Source organism: Lissotriton vulgaris, chromosome 8 (genome assembly GCF_964263255.1).
Source record: "Lissotriton vulgaris chromosome 8, aLisVul1.2, whole genome shotgun sequence".
Lineage (NCBI taxonomy): Eukaryota > Metazoa > Chordata > Amphibia > Caudata > Salamandridae > Lissotriton > Lissotriton vulgaris.
The window spans coordinates 201,550,043-201,571,395 of NC_141696.1; the positions used below are offsets into that span (position 1 = coordinate 201,550,043).

General features: G+C 45.7%; 1 protein-coding gene across 1 annotated transcript in view; it reads right to left on the reverse strand.

Moving 5' to 3' along the window:
- CTSC (cathepsin C) overlaps positions 1–21,353 on the reverse strand; it is a 57,289-nt gene that overhangs the window by 10,301 nt on the left and 25,635 nt on the right. Inside the window, exons 3-5 of the mRNA XM_086933981.1 lie at positions 20,650–20,810; positions 13,597–13,752; positions 2,077–2,192 (exon numbers count right to left, since the gene is read on the reverse strand). Of these exons, the coding sequence (XP_086790107.1) occupies positions 2,077–2,192; positions 13,597–13,752; positions 20,650–20,810 (433 nt within the window). The remainder of the gene's footprint in view (positions 1–2,076; positions 2,193–13,596; positions 13,753–20,649; positions 20,811–21,353) is intronic.

The window sequence follows — 21,353 nt, forward strand, 5'->3', positions numbered from 1 at the left end:
CAGTCCACTTAAACGTAGGAATGTGTTCAGAGGGAAGAAACAACCGGTAAGATGCGTAATTAGCCATACATGTAAGAGTTTGTGGGGGTTCAGAGCAAGTTGAACTGAGACCCATTTCACTCCAAACCTGAAATTATCAACCATGGCTATTGTAGCAGATTTTCCATAATTGAAAGCGTAATTTACAATTACAAAGTTTTAAAACTCAATAGTATTTACGGTCGCATGACCATTTTTTGATGACTCCGTTGCACACAACCCCGAAAAAATGGTTATTAATGGAGACCTTCATATACCTTCCATTCTTAATACCTCTGTTTAAAGTATATAAAATCACTTCGGGGTGAAGCCAACCATACACCAATTCTACTAGGAGTTGGACCATTGTAAAACGTTTTAGTAATAAACTAGAACAGAATAGCAATGTATTTATAAATATAGATATGTAAAAGTGAGTTACAGAATGTTTTGTCACCAATAGGTTCTAAGCAAAACCAAATAGATGAGAGTGGAGCTCAAGTTGTCTATGATGTCATTCAGAAACCCAAGGTGTAAACATCCCCGTAATTCACTTTTTACCCATTTATAATTTTATGTTATGTATGACTCCCCAAAATATTCAACTGCTACACAGCAGCATAGGAGTTTGTGCTCAAGTTCTCTTCTTACAGACTTGAATGCCTTTAGCAGTGTTAGTAGTAAAATCGAAGATTATATAGACCTTAGTCTATTAAACCCAATTTCATACAGGCATACAAAAAACATCCTGCACCGAAATGTCAAAAAAATGTAACCTGGTGATAAAGTGACATGGTACTTAAACTAGTACATGTTGATATGAACGCCTCGAGACCCTCACCGGTGAGTAGCTGCGCTTTACAAACCCCGATTGATAGTTAGCTTCCCAGAACACATTCATTCAGCAGCTAGGGTGTATTTTACCTTCAAGTACATACATTGCGCAGACGCCTCGCTAATAGTGATATGCACTGCTCCCGACTGGATCATACAATCTGTGCTATGTGTTGTATGAAAGAGGTTTACATTTAAATTCATTGCCTGACCAAAGCACATATTTGTGCATTGTATTCTCCCAATCGCTCTCCCACCCACCATCCAAGTGCTTCATCCTTCGGTTTCAAGTCAGGTGCTGGAGGCAGTAACAGATGTAGTGCTTAGGGGATTATCTATGGTGATTGCAGCGAAATGCTATGAAGGATAGGGCTCGAACTCATGTGGCACAGCCAGATAAGCATGCAGATTTAAAGTTGTGCCAGCGGAATTCAGAATGGCTGGCAATTGCTTAGGCAAGATTCATGGAGATTCAGGGGAAAATCCTTGAGTGGAAGGTGAGAGAATCGGACTAAGGGATGAAAAAAAGAAACAATGGAGGTGTTTGAGGTGCTTCAGGACACCACAAAGTAGTGCCTTGTTACCTGCTCAGCTGAAAGAGAGCCAGAATTCTTCAAGAGACGGGACCACACTCGGTCTTCTACGCCCAGTGACGATGGATCATGCAGACTGGTTCGGATGCTCTAATAAATCCTGTCCCCCTGCTGTAAAGGTAAGTGTCGCACCCGGTTCGATCCTCAACACCCCCGCTCCTTTATTCATGGAGTTGTCCGATATAAGCGTTGTAGTAGAAACCGGGACATCAATTTATGGCCAAAGTATTGAAGAGAAGGGGAACAACTCATTCGACTGTGCCAGAGTGAATCCAATGCAATCGGTCAATTAGCAAGAATCCTCATTTGATCAACAAGGAAGGAGGACCCTTTACAGACTGTTTCTAGAACAGGAAATGCATCTCTTTCATCAAGAAGGGTAAGTTAAGACAATATTTTATTCTTTTTTTGTAATATTGACCAATTCTGGTGGCACATGGCGAATAAATAGTGCAATAAAAATTGGTAACCAGTATGTTTTCAATATAAATGTGGACTTTAATGAGAGTAGGGTTTGTTTATGACGCTACAAGCCTGCTAGTGAGCTAAAAACACATGTTATACATTGGTTTAAATGGGTGATGGTAAATGTTGTTCCGCTTCTGCATCATGAAGAAATAATCGGGCATACCTTGATTTCGAACAGGACTGACGTAGTTAATACCATGAACGTTTCTCCAATCCCAGGAGTCGGGCACATTTGAGAATCCAGTAGATTCTTGCATCACTGGTGCAGGCTTTGGACGTCTGAAATAAAGTACACATTTTAGACCCAACAAGGAAAGAATTTCAAAAAATATAATTAACTTCATCAACATGAAAAAAACAATGATTAAAATATACTTTCGATTATGCAAGTGTAAGCGAACATCTAAATTGAGACAAGGAGATCCAACAGGGCAAGGAATTCAATTCTCATTTAAAAGCTCAGATATTAGACTGCGAACAAATGAACTTCAAAAATCAAACATTAAATGGTAGATCACCTGCAAATAAAAGCATAGAAAACCATCTTTATTTCAGTAGATATAAGCATAAAAGCCAAATACGTTAACTAACATTGGCATTTTGTTCTCCTTGAAAAAGGTTATATTATAGAAAGACTTCACCCGACACAGTAGTTTTATCCATTAAGAACGTATGGACTCCTATTGTGCTTGCAAGAGCATAAAAAATAAAGTAAAAAATGCATGAATGCACTTTAAAGGCGATTAGGAACAAAATTACATTTTGTGTTCTTAATGCCCCCTTTGCTGAGAAATGTGTCACACGCTCATAGGTATATTGAATTTTGCAGTGTTTCCAATTGGTGGTTGACAGCACGGGGTAGGAGGTTTTTGGCAGATAGTAAGTAGTGTCTAATAAATAAAGAGTGCCTTTGCCCGTTGACGTTTGCAAAACCTGAGAATCTGTGTACTCCTGGACAACAGTCCCCATGCTCCAAACACAAACATGGGAATCCGCCGAATTATGCACTGCAGAACTCCCAACAAAAAATTAAAATAACTTTGCTTGAAACTTGTTCAGAGATCCAATTGCAGCAAATTTCATAAAAAGCAAATTCTCCCTCTCTCCCTCATCCCCCAATGCTGGCAGGGCATTACTAATACCGTTCTAAAACAAGGCACATTTCCAAGTTTGCTGAATTCTAGATTGATAACACCAGCATGAAAGAAATCACTGAGGAATGTGATCTTATAATTCAATTAATCCTTAACTGTCAACGTCATTCTGAAGATCCAGAGAAGGATTCAACACAGCAACAATGAACGTGCTCAGAGATCCACCGAAGGAAGGAGAAACGTGCAGGTTTATCTTATTTGATCTGTCGGCAGTGTTTGACAAATGATTGTGAATACTGCTAAAAATTAGATATTACAGAATCTGCCTTCACTATAAAGTTTAACCGGTTTGCAAGGGGTCAACTGGTCAAAACAGACAATATATTAGAAATAAAAGAAATGACCCAACAATTTCCATAAGGGTATTCAACCTGCATAGAGAAGTCTGGAAACAGGCGTTAAAGTGTAGCTGCCACACATGTTAGCGTGATCCCATTACGGCAGTATTCCACCCTAGAGCAAAATTGTAGACAGAGAAAATAAAAATTAAAGCATATTATGCCAATTTTATAAGATTGCTAAAGTCTCTCAGTGGAGGTCACAATAATATTCAAATTCGGCTGTGTAACTCACAAAGTCATCCAGCAAACGCTTGATGACCTCTTGACATTCCCTTGCGATTCCAACACGAAAAAACTACTACTAAAAATACCTCAGGTTGCACTCACACAGGCATAGGTCTTATTATGAACTCACAGAGGCAGAACTTTTAACCTGTAGACCACTTACCTTATATTCACAAAAGACAACAATAATCCTGCATGGTCACAGGCAAACCCCATATAATGCACTCACTAAATATGGCGGCTATCCTGGCCTCACACAAGTATAATGCTCACACACAGTAACACCACTCACTAGGAAGAGCTTGTACTGCTCAGTGGTATAGGAGGCACAGATTGAGTATCTGGTGCATCGGCCATTAGTACAATTAAAAAGCTGTTGAATTAAGCTACAATATAGCCTGAATGCCCAGTGAGGTTAACTTTTCTCCTATTGGCCACACTTGGATCAGCACTGAAGGCAATACATTGGCTCGCCCATTTCTACTACCTTAGTGTATAACTTACTCTACTTCCCACTCTCTCAGAATCTTGCTCTGGGGAGCAAATAGTTTACGGAGACTATGGTAGGTTTTACTTTTGGTTTTACCAAGAAGTGTTCTTTAAAGTTATCTATGCATTTTTTAGCATAAAATGATATTACAAGACTCAAATAATTAATTTCTGTCCTGCGAGTCTACATTCTTTTGACTAACTGCCATAGTTTATCCTACATATAGCTGAACACAGAGATTACTGTGACTGTCTTATCTTCAGAAGCTAACCAACAGCATGTACATAACAATTTATTTCACTGATGCTGATGTCAGGTAGCCAGGGCCAAATGGCGCTCTCCACATTTACAAACTTAGGCAGTCGCACGGCTTGGCCATCCACTATGCACGTGATGAGGCCCTTGCAGGGCCTCCACCGGTGCTTCAGATTCATATGCTTGGAGTCCGACTCCTTCAGATGAGGGAATCAGATGGATCCAACACCCACCTCCCAGTTCTGTAAGAGTTCCTTTGACCCTAGTAGGCATGAACTCATGGGGAGTCTGAAAAATACAAGCATCACACAAAGAAGAAGTTTCACAAATGTGCCATGAAAATTTAGCAGAAGAGTGGTAACAATGTAGTATGTAGCTTGTGTTGCATTTAGGAGTACGCAGTCACAAATATATTACCAAACCATCGTGTGGTAGCCACTGCAATTGCAGCAACTGCGCTTTAGCATAAAATGTATAAATCTAAAGCGCGGGTGCCACCATTGTACCCCAAAAAAATAAAGTTAAACAGAAAGAATGGCATGCAACCGCGTTCGGCACTGCAAATAATGAAAGAAAAACATGTCCGCTATAATGCCAGCTGAGATAAATAAAGAAAAAAAATTAAAAAGCGTTGCAAGAGAGCGTGTCCTGCCTGCAACAGCAGGCAGGAGAAAAATATTTAAGAAAATAGTGCTCGGAGGCTGCAGTTAAAACCTACAATGTAACAACACATGTAACAGGGGGTGTCCTCATGGGAGGTTACAGGAAGAGAATAGGAGGGACTTCTGAGCCTATAGACGAATGAAAAGCCACCATTTACAAAGGGCTGTGACAGGAGTCAATTAAAAAGATGGGAGGAGAGTGGGCGGAGCTTCATGCCCATATCCTGAATATAGCAGGTCTTAGAGAGACAGCGCAAGCGGTACCTAGGCGAGACCTAAAATGGATCTCAGCTGTAATCATCACCCCTATAACTGGCTCCCATTTCATCATCAATAGCCTGGATAGTTTGGGGCCTAGGCCTAAAACCTTTCATTGCCTCAGGGAACTTACTTTGCCGCAAGTTATAATGCAAAAAAAAAAGGAAGACATTTTAAGGAAGCCTGCTGCAATCACCACATACCACATCCTGGAATAGGATGGAAAGACAAAGAAATTACCTACTGCATGTGCTGTCCCTCGTGACGATTCAGAGAACTGGGACAATATACACTGAAACCAAGAAATTACGCAAACAAATGGAGTCACTCCCCAGTTAAAACAGAACTTGACATAGCGTGTATTTGTAAAGCACAGTTCAACCAAAAGTGTATCTTGGCGCTGAATAACAGATGTTTATTGGGACCTTCCTTACTCAATGGTACTCATTTTCTTGCTCTCAGAAGGATGAAAGGCTGAGTGGACCCGCCGGGATTTGAACCTGTGACCATCAGGTAGAAAACAGGCCTCTACAGTGGATGCATTAGTCCACTAAGCCACCAGACATGGCTTGGGCTGTAGGTCATGCTCAACACTGAAGAAAAAAAAACACACCCGAGATGCAGAAATCTAACCTGCAGCTGTAACATTTCTCAGTGAAGACTTATTGAACCAACAGTAACTACCCAAGAAGTCTATCGGTTCCGTTCAGAAGTCTATTTCATCAATTGCAATCAATGTACAAGATCCTAAAAACTAGCAACTCTACTCTCCCAGGAAACCTCTAGTACACAGTTCTCATTTAAAAGATCGAGGAAAAAAAAGAAAAAGAAAAAAACCAAACACTACTATTCAAACAATATGAACTGGCAGGATTGCGGATGGAGGTAGACACCGGGGGTGGAGAAATGCAGTGATGTGAAGATTAACATTTCGAATCCTATCAAAGGCTGCTTAGCCTTTTCTCTTTTTAGAAGTCGTTAAGTCGATAAAAAATTGGCAAGAGGAATACCAGTTATTATAAAAGAAAAATATGAAACAAGTTATTGTGTTACTAATCTAAACACCATCTATTTCTTATACAAAACTAAATACAAAACTAAGTTCACGTTTAACTAGTGTCACCAGAAGGCAGAGACAAAACTAAAACAAAAAGTTTTATGGACAAAAAAACAAAACCCAGCATTTGCAATGTAATAGGTCTTGCATTTCCGAGAGTTTACGCTAATGTGATTTACAATGGCAATAGCTCAAACTCTTGTAAATGTGAGACCTATTTCACTTCAAAGAAGCGGCAGTCATTGTCCGGGGCTGCTCGAAAGTTAAAGCATGCGCACAGCATGTAAGGAACGCACGTTAAGTCTGCAGTAGGAGAAACTCATTAAAGAAAATAGTGCTTACAGACTAAATAAGACCTACTGTGTTGCAACAGAAGTAAAAGAGCCAGTCGCCATGGGAGGTTACAAATAAAGACAAGCGGTACTAAGGAGGGACTAACAAGTCTATTAACGAATCAGAAGCCAGTATTCACGAAGGACAATGACACAAGCCAATGAAAAATATGGACAGAGAGTGGGTGGGACTTTAAGTACATACTCTAATACAGCATGCCTCACAGAGCAGCGCATGTGCTGCCCGGGCTCAACCTAAAAAGATAGATGATGATGAAATATGCTACAGATGGCCAGACAATAAATTAAAAAAAGAAAACTTACTATGGGACCTTTGGTCACGGTGGATAAAGCAGACTCTGTAGCTTAAGGATAAAGAGTGGAAATAATAATGCATTTTCTATTTATAGACAATCCCTCTTTCCAACAAAGAGATTATACATAGGGAAGGCATGCTGAAGGGAACCATCACTTACCTTTTTTTATTCTAAACGTTTTAAAAAGAATCAACATTAGTAATCTGGCCTTAAAGAAATGGTCATCAATTCTCATGTTCGAGTCTTGCAAGATTACAAACCATCACACTTCATATAACTGAACTAAAATTTGCCATTCCAAACAAACTACGCATCAACCTGTCAAACGTTTCTGGAGCTCCCTTTATCGAGCCAATGTTGTAACATGAGATAAAGTGTTTCCTGTGTAAGGACATACTCATGCTTCTCTGCATCTCAGGCCAACTCTGACCAAAGGTGCTTTGCTTGGTTACAGATTCCGACACAGTGAGATGTCTCCGTTGAAAGTCACTGGACACCAGCCAGAAGCACTACAAATCCAGTCAAAAGCTGAACACTCTAACAAGGTTAGAATCAATCGACCAACAAAAAATAGTACTGCTTCCCAACAAGAGGAATATTCAAAGAAAGTAACCACTGAATATATTTAGATTTCTTTTAGGTGTGCAGTGCAAAGTGAAAAGCTAAACAACGTTAGCTAAAGGTAACACTGCAAGTAAAAGAACAAGCATTTACAATGCAACGGTCTCGCATTTGCAAAGGTTAGTGCTATTGTCATTGTAAATGACAACATTTTTATGTATGTGTTGGTTTTGAAAACAGATAAATAAAATGGCATTGTCATTTACAATGCCAATAGCTTAATCTCTCGCAAATGCCACACACAAACACAAACAGAGCCCCACACACAAAACCCCCCACACACACACACACAGAGAGCCCCACACATAGAGCCCCGCACACACACAGAGCCACACACACATCCCCCCACACAGAGCCACACACACACAGAGCCACACACATAGAGCCCCCCCCCCCACACACACACACAGAGCCCAACACAGAGCCCCCCCCACACACAGCCCCACACACAGAGCCCCACACACACGCACACAGAGCCCCACGCACAGAGCCCCCACACACACAGAGAGCCCCACACAGAGCCCCACACACACAGAGAGCCCCACACACACACACACACACACACACACAGAGCCCCACACACACAGAGCCCCCCCCACACACAGAGCCCCCCCCACACACAGAGCCCCCCCCACACACACAGAGCCCCCCACACACACACAGAGCCCCCCACACACAGAGCCCCCCCCCACACACAGCCCCCCCCACACACACACAGAGCCCCCCCACACACACAGAGCCCCCACACACACACACACACACACACAGAGCCCCACACACACACAGAGAGCCCCACACACACACAGAGCCCCACACACACACAGAGCCCCACACACACACAAACACAGAGCCCCCCACAGAGCCACACACACACAGAGAGCCCCACACACAGAGCCCCACACATACAGAACCCCCCACACAGAGCCCCACACACACAGAGCCCCCTACACACACAGAGCCCCCCTACACACACACACACACAGAGCCCCCCTACACACACACACAGAGCCCCCCTACACACACACAGAGCCCCCCCACACACACAGAGCCCCCCCACACACACAGAGCCCCCACCGAACCCCCCACCCCCACAGAGCCCCACACACACACACACAGAGCCCCCACACCGGCCTGCAGGCTGTCATGGTTCTAGAGGGCTTGCCGGGCCCAGAGTGCCCAAGCCAGCCCAGCCTCCGTGCCCAGCTCCTCCTGCAGGCCGCGGCTGGCCAGGGTGGCCGAGTCATAGGTCACACCGCGCCCAGGATGCTGCGCCTCTCTCCAACAAATCGATATGATGGCCCTTCACTTTACAAATGGCACAGCCAATCAGTGATCTATGGGCAAACGGTGTTAGGGGACCTCTCGCGTGGCGTCGATGGATGAGATGATAGGTGGATGGATCCGCGGACTGAGTGTGAATGGGCCAATGGATGGACTGAAAGGATGCAGGTTGGGTGGTTTGGATGGATGGATTTGGGACAATGGACCCTCTGGTGAGGGTGGGTGACTAGTGCATGCTGGTACTGCCGCCTTAAATGTGGACGGTTCCAACGGCTGCGGCAAAAGCATGTTGCCCCGTGTGCTGTTGTCATAGCCCAGATTGTGATGAGGATCAGCGAACTGTCAGACCCGTGACAGGGGATGCCGCCGACATCTGCTGCCGTAGCCTGTCGCAGCAGTCCCAGGGGTCTCCTGCCACGGACAGGCTGCTCTGGCGGTCTCCAGTACGATGCATGGCGTGTCTGCTGCCAGGGACACTCTGTTCCGGCTTGGACTCTTCAGTGTGATGCTTCGGAGGTCGCATCTGAGAAGTGGTGTATTTTACCTGGAAATGAAGGTCACACGAGGTTTACTGGTGCACTATGGGGCACCGGCTCACTATCACACCCTCCAGCCGTCCCGGAGGGGTGAGGAGGGAGACGGCGAGGGAGGCTGTCTCTGTCTCCGCAGCTCCAGGGCACCTCAGCCCATGCCAGAGGAAGGACACCTGTGACTTTAGTCCCCTCCGCCCAGGCTAGAAAGGAAGGACAGCTGCATTTTTGTAAATACGTGTGATCCTTCCACTGAGCTGAGCCTCTGTTGGAGATTAGTCATCGCTGCCCACTGACACAGTGACACTGCTTTTCACAACTGACACTAGGACACATTGAGGCTGGGAGAACTTGTCTTTAGATGATCGGCGCAGATCTGGTGAACTTAGAGTGCAGGGTCTGCTGCGGCACCGGGCTGCGGGACCACCGGCTGGCTTGTGACATGCAGAGATTGGCACGCATACCTCGCTCATATTGGTTCTTGAGCCCCAAGCTGCGCATCAGATGCCATTTCCTCAGATTTGGTAACGTGTCTTTCCAGTGCATGGGGGTTTTGCCTGTGTGCCCGGGGTGAGTGACTTTCCAGGGCATGGGGGTTTTGCCCGTGAGCCCGGGGTGGCTCTTCACACAAATGCAGTTTTTACGATCCCAGTAATTGCTTTTGTGCTGAAAGGAAATCCTGTTTCACACGCACCACACTCTGGGAAGCCTGCGCAGGGACGCCTGCAAGACGCTGCACTGCTTCTTCCCACCTGGGGGAAGCGGAAATGAAGCCCGCGAGGCTCCTCTCTTGTCACGGCCTGCCCCGCCCACCGTCAGGCACGGGCTTTGGCTCGTCTTTTCCTTTTTAAATACAAAGCCCCTGGCGGGGTGGGCACTCTTTTAGCCCTGTCCTTTTCAGACGGGCTCGGCATGACTTATTGCTGCGGTAAAAGATTCCTTATCTTCTTTATGGGGCCATCTGGACCCATAAAGAAGATAAGAAAGCTTTTACACCAGCAGGAAGTCAAGGAACCCAATCTGAAAAGGACGGGGCTTAAAGAGAAAGAAGAATGCCACTAGGACCTCTTCTCCAATGGCTGGCCACCGTTTAGGAGGCCAGCCAATGGAGAAGAGGGGCGGGGCTTAACCCTCGCTAGCGAAGTACACCACGCAAGACCTAAAAAGTGTCTTTGAGACAGGAATATCCTTGGCATTAGAAGACCAGCATGTACCACTGCCCAAATTGCGTGACTGGCATATTGACTTCATTTTGCCCAGGTGTCATCCTAATCTGGTGTAGGTGCAACGACCTAGGCCTGCCCCTGGCTATGCAAGGTCCAGGTCCTGTTATATGACCAGGAGTGGCAAACATTCCCTGTCCTGGGAACAAGCATGAAGCAGTGGTGACAGCGCATAGCATTTTGTGAATCTTTAGTGTGACCAGACCTTTTTATTTGTAGGTATGACAGTGTGACCTACAGTTCCCTCTCATGTAAAGTTCCACTGGTATGTGAAATGCAGAACCTTGTACGGACAACCTGTGTGCACGCGGAGTGCTGATGTGTACAGTTAGCCTGTGACATGGGTGGTGGCAGTAGTAGGAGTGTATATGTGTGAGACAGAGTATTGAACCAGTGGGATTCACTTTGGATGCCCCTCGATGCAGCCTGGCAAGATGGAGAATTAAGAAAACTTTCTCAGATAGAGGAAGAATATAGCTTGAATTGCTGTGGTTGGAGGGTGGAGATCCAGACATTGAAGGGAGAAGGATGGAGACAGGGTTCCTTTACAGATTTCATGAAGAACTTTCTTAGCAATGGGCCTTTTATTAGTTTTTATTGAGCACTGCCACTTGGTAAGCTGGTAGAGGAGAAGGGCGAGACTGCAGTTTGATGTTCAAAGTGAAGGAGTTTTTAACTGAGGACTGCCCTTTTATCTGTCTCTGATTACTGCTTTAGAAGGCTGACAACAGCCCAGTGCAGGAAGCTCACACCTAACTGTACATGATGTAAATATTACTGCTTAGAGCCAGCCCCATTCTTACCTGTTGTGAGAGGAATCACTTTACACAAAGGATGTGTCTGGAAAGCAGCCTGAGAAGGACACTTGAAAATGAGCCAACTCAAATTGATTCTAAAGTTTGACAGTGGATCCAAATCCAAACTACCCAAAAACGTTGTTCCTTATCCCTTCTTCTTGCTCCCCGTGTTCACAGAAGCGGGGGATGCACCTTCTTCCTTCTAGCAGCTAAATCGTGGAACAACTTCCCCCTACACCTCTGCACAGCCCCACCCTGTAGGAATCCAGGTGAAACATTAAAACCTGGCTGTTCGACCAGACCATCACAGCAGCAGAAACCCGTTCCCCAGCACCTGGATAAGTCGCACTCTACAAATCCTATTTGATTGATTTACCCCATGTCTAGAAAATGTGTAAAAAAACATAAAAGTGGGACTCAAACCATCTCGCTTGCTTCGGTCTCAAGTTCTTCTTGGCCACGGGATGAAGAACTCTGCAGAGTACTCAAAGAGCTGCTGAGTAACTATGGCTGGTGACTTTCTGACAGCCAGTATCCCAGAGGTGAAGGTCATCATCTGAAGTCACTTTTTCTGGAGGATCCGAGGGTCAACCTGAAGAACCTAGAAGCCTGCCTGCCAGATGAGAGGGATTGAGTACGCCTGGCCCTGCATGAGAAAAGTCTGTCCAGGAGGCAAGGCCTTTGTGTGTTTCCACAGAGGGGGATCACCAGAGAAAGCAGACTATCCCAGAGACTGCGCCCGGAGAAAGCCCATTCTATCATAGGGTCTCCACAACCTTTTGTGAAGTTCCTGGAATGAGCTGGGTCAACTTTATGCCAGACACACCCATCACCTAGCAGCCAGCTACGGGTTTGAATGTCTGGTATTGCTGATAGCAACAACGGGCCACCACTGACCTAGAGATTGCCATCAGAAAATTCAGCCTGAAGGCGCAACTACCTCCTACTGAGCATTGGCCTGCAGACTACTTCCAAAGGTGCCAATGCGTGAAGACCTGCCTCCCTAAACCAGTCTTCCGATTCTATCTGGAAAGGCGCACTCATGATGCCACATCAAAGAATCCAAACTGCTAAGGAGGGATGGTGTGGCCGCATCAAAGTCACACTGACAGAGCATTCTTGCAGGTAAACCAGGTGACGTTGCCTGACAGAAGATACAAAGACGTGCGTGTGGGCTAAATAATTTAATATTTTGCACTTTTTTCTGCAAAGGGTTCATTTGAAGGTTTAGAAGAGGTCTACAGTACACATGTTGGACATAAACAATTGCATTTTTGGTCCATTATATACGGTCAATGTGTCGTAGTAGCTAAAGTTACTTGCATCAACCTAGCTGCTGCTGTAGAGTAGCACTGACAAAATTGTTCAATACCAAATTCACCTCTAACACCACCTAAGTAAAAAAAACAAAAAAAACTTTTCAACATGTTTTCCAGAACCCATCTATCAAATGAAAGTATGCCCAGCAGGTGAAACAAGACTAAAGGACCTCATTACGATGGCTGAAGGACTGCCACCGACAGGTTGTCGTGGTGGTTTTTCGGCCATCTTACCAGGGATCTCCATCCGATGTACAACAATGGCATTTTGACGGGTGGCGGTCGGAAGCACCGACCACCACGGTCCTGACAGGCGGTCTATAGGTGACTGCCTGTCGGACCTCCCTGTAATCCCAGAATTGCGGCGGTGCCTATAAGTTAGGGATTACAATATCTATTTCCTACAGTCGTTTAGCGGTGGTCAACCTGCAGCAAAATGGCAGGCAGGAATGGATTTGAGAGCCTGTGGCGGGCATCCCTAACCTCTTGGGACAGGTAAATAGGCCCTCCCTACACCATGTGGTAGGCACCGAATGGTGCCTGCCACGTAGAGCAGAAAAATGTGTTGGCTGTCTGTTTTGGCTTGCAGCAGGTGCTGCAGAGCACAGCACCCACCACAATGCAAAACATCAGCAATCCGACCGCCACAGTGGCGGTTGCAACCCAATTTGCCCTGTGGGACAGCCTCCTTGTAGGCGGGCGGTCCAAAATACGATTGGATGCCAGTCAGAGGAAAGTCCTTCCACCATCTTAATGACCCCCTAAATTCTTGTTGCAAAACAAACTGTAAATACTTGATACATTTGTTATGCTGTTAATACCTTGGGATCCTTGAGTGACGGCCACCAGCTCTACGATTCAAATCTCCAAGTGTAAGCTTTTCATACTCCTTGTACGCAGTTGCCTTCCACGATTTCTGAACAGAGTTAATGGCATCAACGAAGTCAAGATCGTACACGTAAGGTTTGTGTGAAAACCTACAGGAACAATAGAAGCTGAAATGTAAACCACTGAAAAAACAATACTTTTCAAAGCACACAAAGGGATACTCACCTTGATTAAATATGCTGTAAGAGTCATACATGTATTTTAAATCCAGACTAAGATTCTGCCTTATAATCCCATTTCAAAGAAATTTCAAAATGATTTTCCCAACCAGGCTTTGAAGATTTGTTCTGTAATAGTGGAATAGTATCTCCACTCTATATGTGTTATGGGTTGTCCAATAAAGTTTTTTTTAATGTCGCTGAACTTCAAGAGGGAGCCCATTATCTCCTCTCACACACATGGGTCAGGCCCGAGCCCAGCCCCATACTATGCACATCCTTTGGCTGTCCACAGTGTGGGTGTTGGCTAAAGTTCAAGTTCGGGCATTTGTATAGCGCACTACTCACCCAGAGGGTCGCAATGCGCTTGGGGAAGGGGTTCATTATTTGTCGAATAGCCAGGTTTTAAGTTCTTTTCTGAAGGAGATGTGGTTTTGAGTAAGGCGGAGGTGAGTGGGGAGTGAGTTCCAGGTCTTGGCAGCAAGGAAGGAGAATGATCTGCCACCCATGGTGGATTTTCGGATGCGCGGGACTGCTGCGAGGGCTTGATTGGACGATCTTAGTTGGCGGTTGGGTTTGTAGAAGGACAGTCGAGTGTTGAGGCATTCGGGTCCTAGATTGTAGAGGGCTTTGTGTGCGTGGGTGAGAAGGCAGAAAGTAATTCTTTTGTTGACGGGAAGCCAGTGGAGGTCTTTTAGGTGTCCGGTGATGTGATCTTGGCGAGGGATGTCTAATATGAGTCTCGCTGATGCGTTGGAGTTTTTTCTGTAATTTTGCTGTGATTCCGGCGTAGAGGGTGTTTCCATAATCCAGTCGACTCGTGACCAGTGCGTGGGTGACCGTCTTTCTTGTCTCGAGGGGGATCCATCGGAAGATCTTTTTGAGAATGCGAAGTACGTTGAAGCAGGAGGATGAGACTGGGTTGACTTGTCTGGACATCGAGAGAGAGGAGTCTAGGATGAAGCCAAGGTTACGTGCATGGTCTGTGGGAGTGGGTGCTGTGCCCAGAGTGGAGGGCCACCAAGAGTCGTCCCAGGCAGAGGGCGAAGATCCTAGGATGAGCACCTCGGTTTTGTCGGAGTTGAGTTTTAGGCGGCTATGTTTCATCCATTCGGCTACTTCTTTCATGCCTTCGTGAAGATTGGTTTTGGCGGTGTTGGGGTCTTTGGTGAGGGAAAGGATTAACTGGGTGTCGTCGGCGTAAGAGATGATGTTGAGGTTGTGTTGACGCGCGATGGAGGCGAGAGGACTCATGTAAACGTTGAAGAGGGTGGGACTGAGTGAAGATCCTTGTGGTACGCCACAGATTACTTCAGTGGCCTCTAAGTTGAATGGGGGAAGTCGAACTCTTTGAGTTCTCCCAGCGAGGAATGAGATGATCCAGTCCAAGGCTTTTCCTTGTATTCCGATGTTGCTGAGGCGTTGTATAAGGGTGCTGTGGCAGACTGTGTCGAAAGCGGCGGAGAGGTCGAGTAGAATGAGGGCCACAGTTTCTCCGTTGTCTAGTAGTGTTCGGATGTCGTCAGTCGCTGCGATGAGGGCGGTTTCGGTGCTGTGTTTGGCTCGAAACCCGGATTGAGATGGATCGAGGGAGTTGTTGGATTCAAGGAAGGCGGCGAGTTGGCTATTGACGGCTTTCTCAATGACTTTGGCCGGGAATGGGAGGAGGGATATGGGTCGGTAGTTTTTAAGTTCCGAGGGGTCTGCTGTGGGTTTCTTCAGAAGGGCGCTGAGTTCGGCGTGTTTCCAGCTATCTGGAAAGGTGGCAGAGTTGAACGAGCAGTTGATGACATCACGGAGATGGGGTGCGATGATGGAGTCAGCTTTGTTGAAGATGTAGTGGGGGCAGGGGTCGGTTGGCGAGCCAGAGAGGATGGAGTTCATTAGGCGGGTGGTGTCTTCAGTGGCGATTGGGTTCCAGTTGCTAAGGTTGTTAGTTGGCGGAGTAGGATTTGAGGGGGGTGGGGAGGGCTGATCGCTGGGGGTATTCTCGAAGCTGTTGTGGATGTCAGCAATTTTGTTGTAGAAGGAGGATAGCGCATCGCAGAAGTCTTGGGAGGGAGTGATGTCGTTAGATGCTGCGGTGGGGTTGGTGAATTCTTTGACGATGTTGAAGAGTTCCTTGCTGTTGTGAGAGTTGTTGTCGAGACGATCCTTGAATGCTGATTTCTTGGCGGATCGAATCAGTTGGTGGTGTTTGCAGGTGGCTGCCTTGAGGGTGGCCAGGTTGTCGGTGGTTGGGTTTTTTCTCCATGTTTTCACCAGGGTGCGGCATAGCTTCTTGTATTTTTTAAGGTCATCGTTGAACCAGGGAGCCTTTTTGCTGGCTGATTTGATCTGGTGCTTTTTCAGGGGTGCTAATTCGTCAGCACTGTGGGTGATCCATTGCTTGAGATTGGTGGCCGCTTGGTTTGGGTCCAATGAGAGGGTGGGAGGGTTTTGGTTTAGTGATGTGAGGAGTTGGTCGGAGGTGATTTTGTTCCAGTTTCTCCGAGGAATAGGTTGTGGTTCAGGGTGGTTTTGTAGCTGAAGTGAATACAGCTGTGGTCCTTCCAATGGAGAGCTGTGGTGCGATTGAAGGAGATATGCTTGCTGGAAGTGAAGATAGGGTCGAGTGTGTGTCCGGCTGCATGGGTGGGGGTGTCAACAAGTTGTTTGAGTCCGAGGTTGTCCAGGTTGTCCAGAAGGGTGGTGGTGTTGCTTTTGTGTTTGTTTTCAAGGTGGTAGTTGAGGTCTCCTAAAAGAATGTAGTTCTCGGAGGCGAGGGCATGTAGGCTGACGAAGTCTGTGATGTCATCGCTGAATTGAGTGCGGGTACCTGGAGGCCTGTAGATGAGGGTGCCTCTAAGTGTGGTCCTGGGGTCGGTGTGGATCTGGAAGTGGAGATGTTCGGCGGTTGCAAGATTATAGTCGGAGCTGGTCGTGATTTTGATGGTGTTCCTGTGGATGATGGCGATGCCTCCTCCTGTTTGATTGGTGCGGTCTTTTCGGATAATCTTGTAAGCGTCCGGTATGGCTATGGCGATGTCGGGTGCTGATGATGTGTTCATCCATGTTTCTGTGAGGAAGGCGATGTCAGGTGACGCAGTGTCGAGTAGGTCCCAGAGTTCAGTTGCGTGTCTGTGGACCGAGCGGGTGTTATGCAGGATGCACTTCAGGTGGTTAGAGTCGGAGCTGTGTGTAGAGGAAGTGGGTTTGGTGAGGGTCCTGAAGCAGTTGAACTTGCAGGAGAGGCAGGCAAATGGGCCGTGGGTACGTCCTGGAGTGGTTTCGCAGCATTGTGGTGTGCGTCCGGGGTTGAGGGCGAGGAGAGTTGCGGCATCATATGTGATTTTAGTGGGTTGGGAGCGGCGGGGACCAGGGGGACAGGCCCTGGGCGCGGTCCAGGCGTGGACGGGCTTACCTTTGGCGCACCTTCGGCGCGCATAGGGCGCGACCGCTGCGCGTGGACGCTGCGCGTAGATGCATCTGTCATAAGTGGAGAAGTGGAGGGGGCGGAGCGTGGGAGGGGGAGCTGGGAGGCGGGAGCGTATGGGGAGGGACGGGCTGCAGGCAAAACAAAATGGTGGAAGCAACAACAATGACAACAGGACGCTATGGGCGCAATCAATCAGGCAGCAATTTTGCTCAGGGGCCAATGAGAGTAATGCGATCTAGCGGTGGAGCACACAGGCACAATATAAATAAAATCACTAAGCAAAGCAATGCGGAGCACTATGCCACAGACCGGGTTCCAAATCAATTTAATTAAGGTTATGGCAGTGGGGGAGAAGCAGCGCTACGCACACAGGCGAATTTAAATATTACACACAATGAATGAAAGCAATGCGGAGCGCTACGCCAGAGATCAATTAATAAGTATGGCAGTGGGAAGAAGCAGCGCTACGCACACAGGCAAATTTAAATATTATAATCAATGAAAGCAATGCGGAGCGCTACGCCAGAGACCGGGTGCAGAATCAATTAAAAGTATGGCAGTGGGGAGAAGCAGCGCTATGATACCACTACAGCGCTACGAGGTCGGGAGGAAGGCTGGAGCGACCGCTTCACAAGGAGTCAGGCTGGTCTCTGGCCAAGCCCTGTGCCTAACCACGCCACAAAAGGCCAACCCGTGCTGCAGTGAAATTCATAAAGGAGCTCATTTACCCTGTTGTGATCAAAGAAATATGCAATGTCATAAATAACGCATGGAAGGGGCGCAAGTTATAGTTCGATTAGTAAACTATACCTGAAGGTTTTCAGTGCTTAAATGTTAGTTGTTGTGTTATTTCAACACCCCACTATAACGTTGTTTTAACTATTCTTTTTTTCAGTGACTATATATCTATTGAATGCCAAGGTAGAAATAAACAAAATGGCTTCACTTGAAAAAGCTGTACTTACGAAAATTATTTACAGAACCTTATATGTCCAAGAATCACAGGGACAATCCCATTCTGCAGTGACTCTTCAAATGTTTTTAGATTCAGCAGAAAGAAGTGAAGAAATGTCTCCCGTGCAAGGCACCAATGCAAGTGGGCAATGATGACACCATAATTAGCATTCTGCTCCCTTTCAGAGCTTCTCTATCGATACCAATCGTAGTGTATGTAGGCTGCATCTACCTAGAAATTATTTACTTCCTGATCTTAGGCCGTCCCCATACACACAACGCCTGACCATGGGATATGTAATGAAATGAAATGTAATGTAAAGGTAATTTCTACAGTGCAACTGTTACTCTGAAGAGTGTCCTGGCACTCTGCACAGACCAGGGATAAACCGAGAGGTGAAAGGAAACAGAATTAACGATTAGAGAAAAGCCATGTTTTACATTATTTTGTAACAGAGAGGTGGATGCTAGACATCTTAATTCCAACTGGAGATTCTTCCATAAAGGACGTCCCAAAAAAAGAGAAGGACCAGCCCCCCGTTCTGGATTTGAGGATCCAAGGAATATTGTCCAAAAAGAGACTTGCTGAGCGCAGGCTTCTGGGAGGGATGTAGAAACAGATTCAGCTTTCAGGTATCCTGGACCTGTCCCCTGCAATGCGCGGTGGATTAGTAATAAGATCTTAAAAGTAATCCTGTTCCTTACAGGAAGCCAGTGCAGTTCTCGGAGAGACGAAGACACATGGGTTCTCAGAAGTAGGCGGAGTACTGTACGAGCAGCTACATTTTGGACCACCTGCAACCTACTTATCGGGCAGGCCTGGATATAGTGCATTACCATAGCCCAGTCTAGATGTAATCAAAGCCTGGACCACCAATTTTCTAGCCGGCAAAGACAGAAAGTGCAGAAACGTCCTCAGCATATGTAACATGCCAAAGCAGGTTCCCACTACCGCACTGACTTGTGAAAGAAAGGAAAGCTCACCATCAAAATTAATGCCTAGATTTTTTTATAGAATTTGGATGGACAAATGGAGAAGCATCCTTAGGCCAAAAGGTCTGCCAAGGCTCTTCCGATCTTAAACCAAAGAAGAGAAGCTCAGTCTTTCCCGCATTAAATTTCCGTTGGTAGAAAGACAGCCATTGAAAAACTTCAGTCAAACAATTTCATTTTTTTTCACCTGGAAAAGCTTTGTTACTGCCCCATGAGAATAGCATCTGGGTGTCATCAGAATAAGAGACTATTTTAGCACCCAAGGTCTCTGACAAGAATGCCAGGGTGGCAAGATATTGATAAATAGTGTACAACTCAGGGCTGAGACCTGAGGCACTCTCACCTTAAGGACCCGTGGTCCTGCAGAGAACGGAGGACACCACACCTATTGACCCATATCTTTAAGGATAGAGGCCAGCCATTTCCACACCTGTCCTAAAATCCCGGCAGACTGGAGGCGGATCAGAAGAGTGAAGGGATTGTATCAAATGCCGCTGACAAATTCAGCATAATCAGAACTCATTTGCACCAGCATCAAGGGTACACCTGATGCAATCGACCACCTCCACCAGTGCGGTTTCTGTACAACAGCTGGGGTGAAACCCGAATCATATAGGATGCATCAAGTCATTGCTTTCCAGGTGGTATATAGGAGACAAATACACATAGCGACCAATTCACTTTGGAGACAGTGATCCACAAGATATACATGCCAGTGGCTTTCCTACAGTGAATAGTCCTAAAACAAACTAAAATAAATGAGCTGCCCGGCAGATATAATTCAGGCATGTCACAATCAAGGACTGTGTTGCAGAGATGGTGTTTCTTACACCCAATTTCCTAGGTCAAGAAAATAATTTAGTTGCTAAGAATGTTTATGTCAAACGGATTTGAAGAACTCGTATGCTCAAACACTCTACTTCTTTTGACTATGTCTTTTCAAAAAACACATGTTCTGTGTAAAGCCTGTTAAATATTTAACCATAATAATTGGGAACCTAGACTAAAGTTACCAAGCGCGCGTCCTGTCCACAGATTAGGATCCTGCAGGTTTCAATACTATTAAATCCATTAACAAAATATTCTTTTGATAAAATTCATAAGATTTCAAAGAAATACTGCATTAGATGGCAACAACATTCCTTCTGAAGGGTCACAGAGGTAATTCCATTTGAAAAGAAGGATGTCAACAACTAATGTCTACACATCTAGCATTGACATTTCAGGTTAATTCTTTAGACGATAAAACGTTAAAAAAAAAAAAATTATACCAAATTCTCAAGCCAATACATTTTCTAATTAAATAGAGCTGAATATAAGAGGACATTTTGGGAATTGTTTTCAACTACTTGTTACAACAAAGACCTTTCAAAATATATATTTTTTAATATTAAATATTCACTTCTGTTGAAATTTTAGCTAGAAGCCCTGCAAGAACAGCAGAAGAGTAGTGAAACACTCACCTTTCGTGATGTTCATAAGACCTCACGGTTTCTGAACGGGAGCGCGAAGATGAGATTTTCTTCCCAACGAAACATGCCCAGTGCCGGCCCAACACATCATGGACCCAACCAGGAAGAGTCTCGTGGCAGTAACTTGTAACATTCTGGCCATGCTGTTCGTACTGTTAATTACACAAATTGAAGAATGAACCTCAAATCAAATGGAAACCAAAGACGATAACATGAACTTAGTACACATGAAAAATCTGCAATAGTTTTGGAACCTTGGATTTTACACCGACAATCACAAATGGGCCTGAATACCTACTTAAACTGCCGCAACACAAAGAGACACCAAGATTTTTCAGGGTATATTAGCATCTGCAACAGATGAGCCCGCAGAGCTTCTGAATGAAGCCACAACACCTTGCCCTGTGCCCGCTCTGCCACTCAACATCATAATGTCACACTTACTGATTTGTTGGTTCTTGCTGTAGACCTAAATCTCTTTTCCAAGTGCTATGTTAGCATCTGAATCCTGCATCCTTATCTGGATGGCATGCTAAATTGGGCTTTAGAGTGTTTTCCCCAATTAGATTCACTATTCTTTTGCCAACCAAAAAGTAGGCTATTCACAATTACTGATGTGCATGCATTTGATTACAACATAAAATCCTCAGGAAGAGAAGAGATTAATTTGAAGTGCTCACAGGCACACATAGATG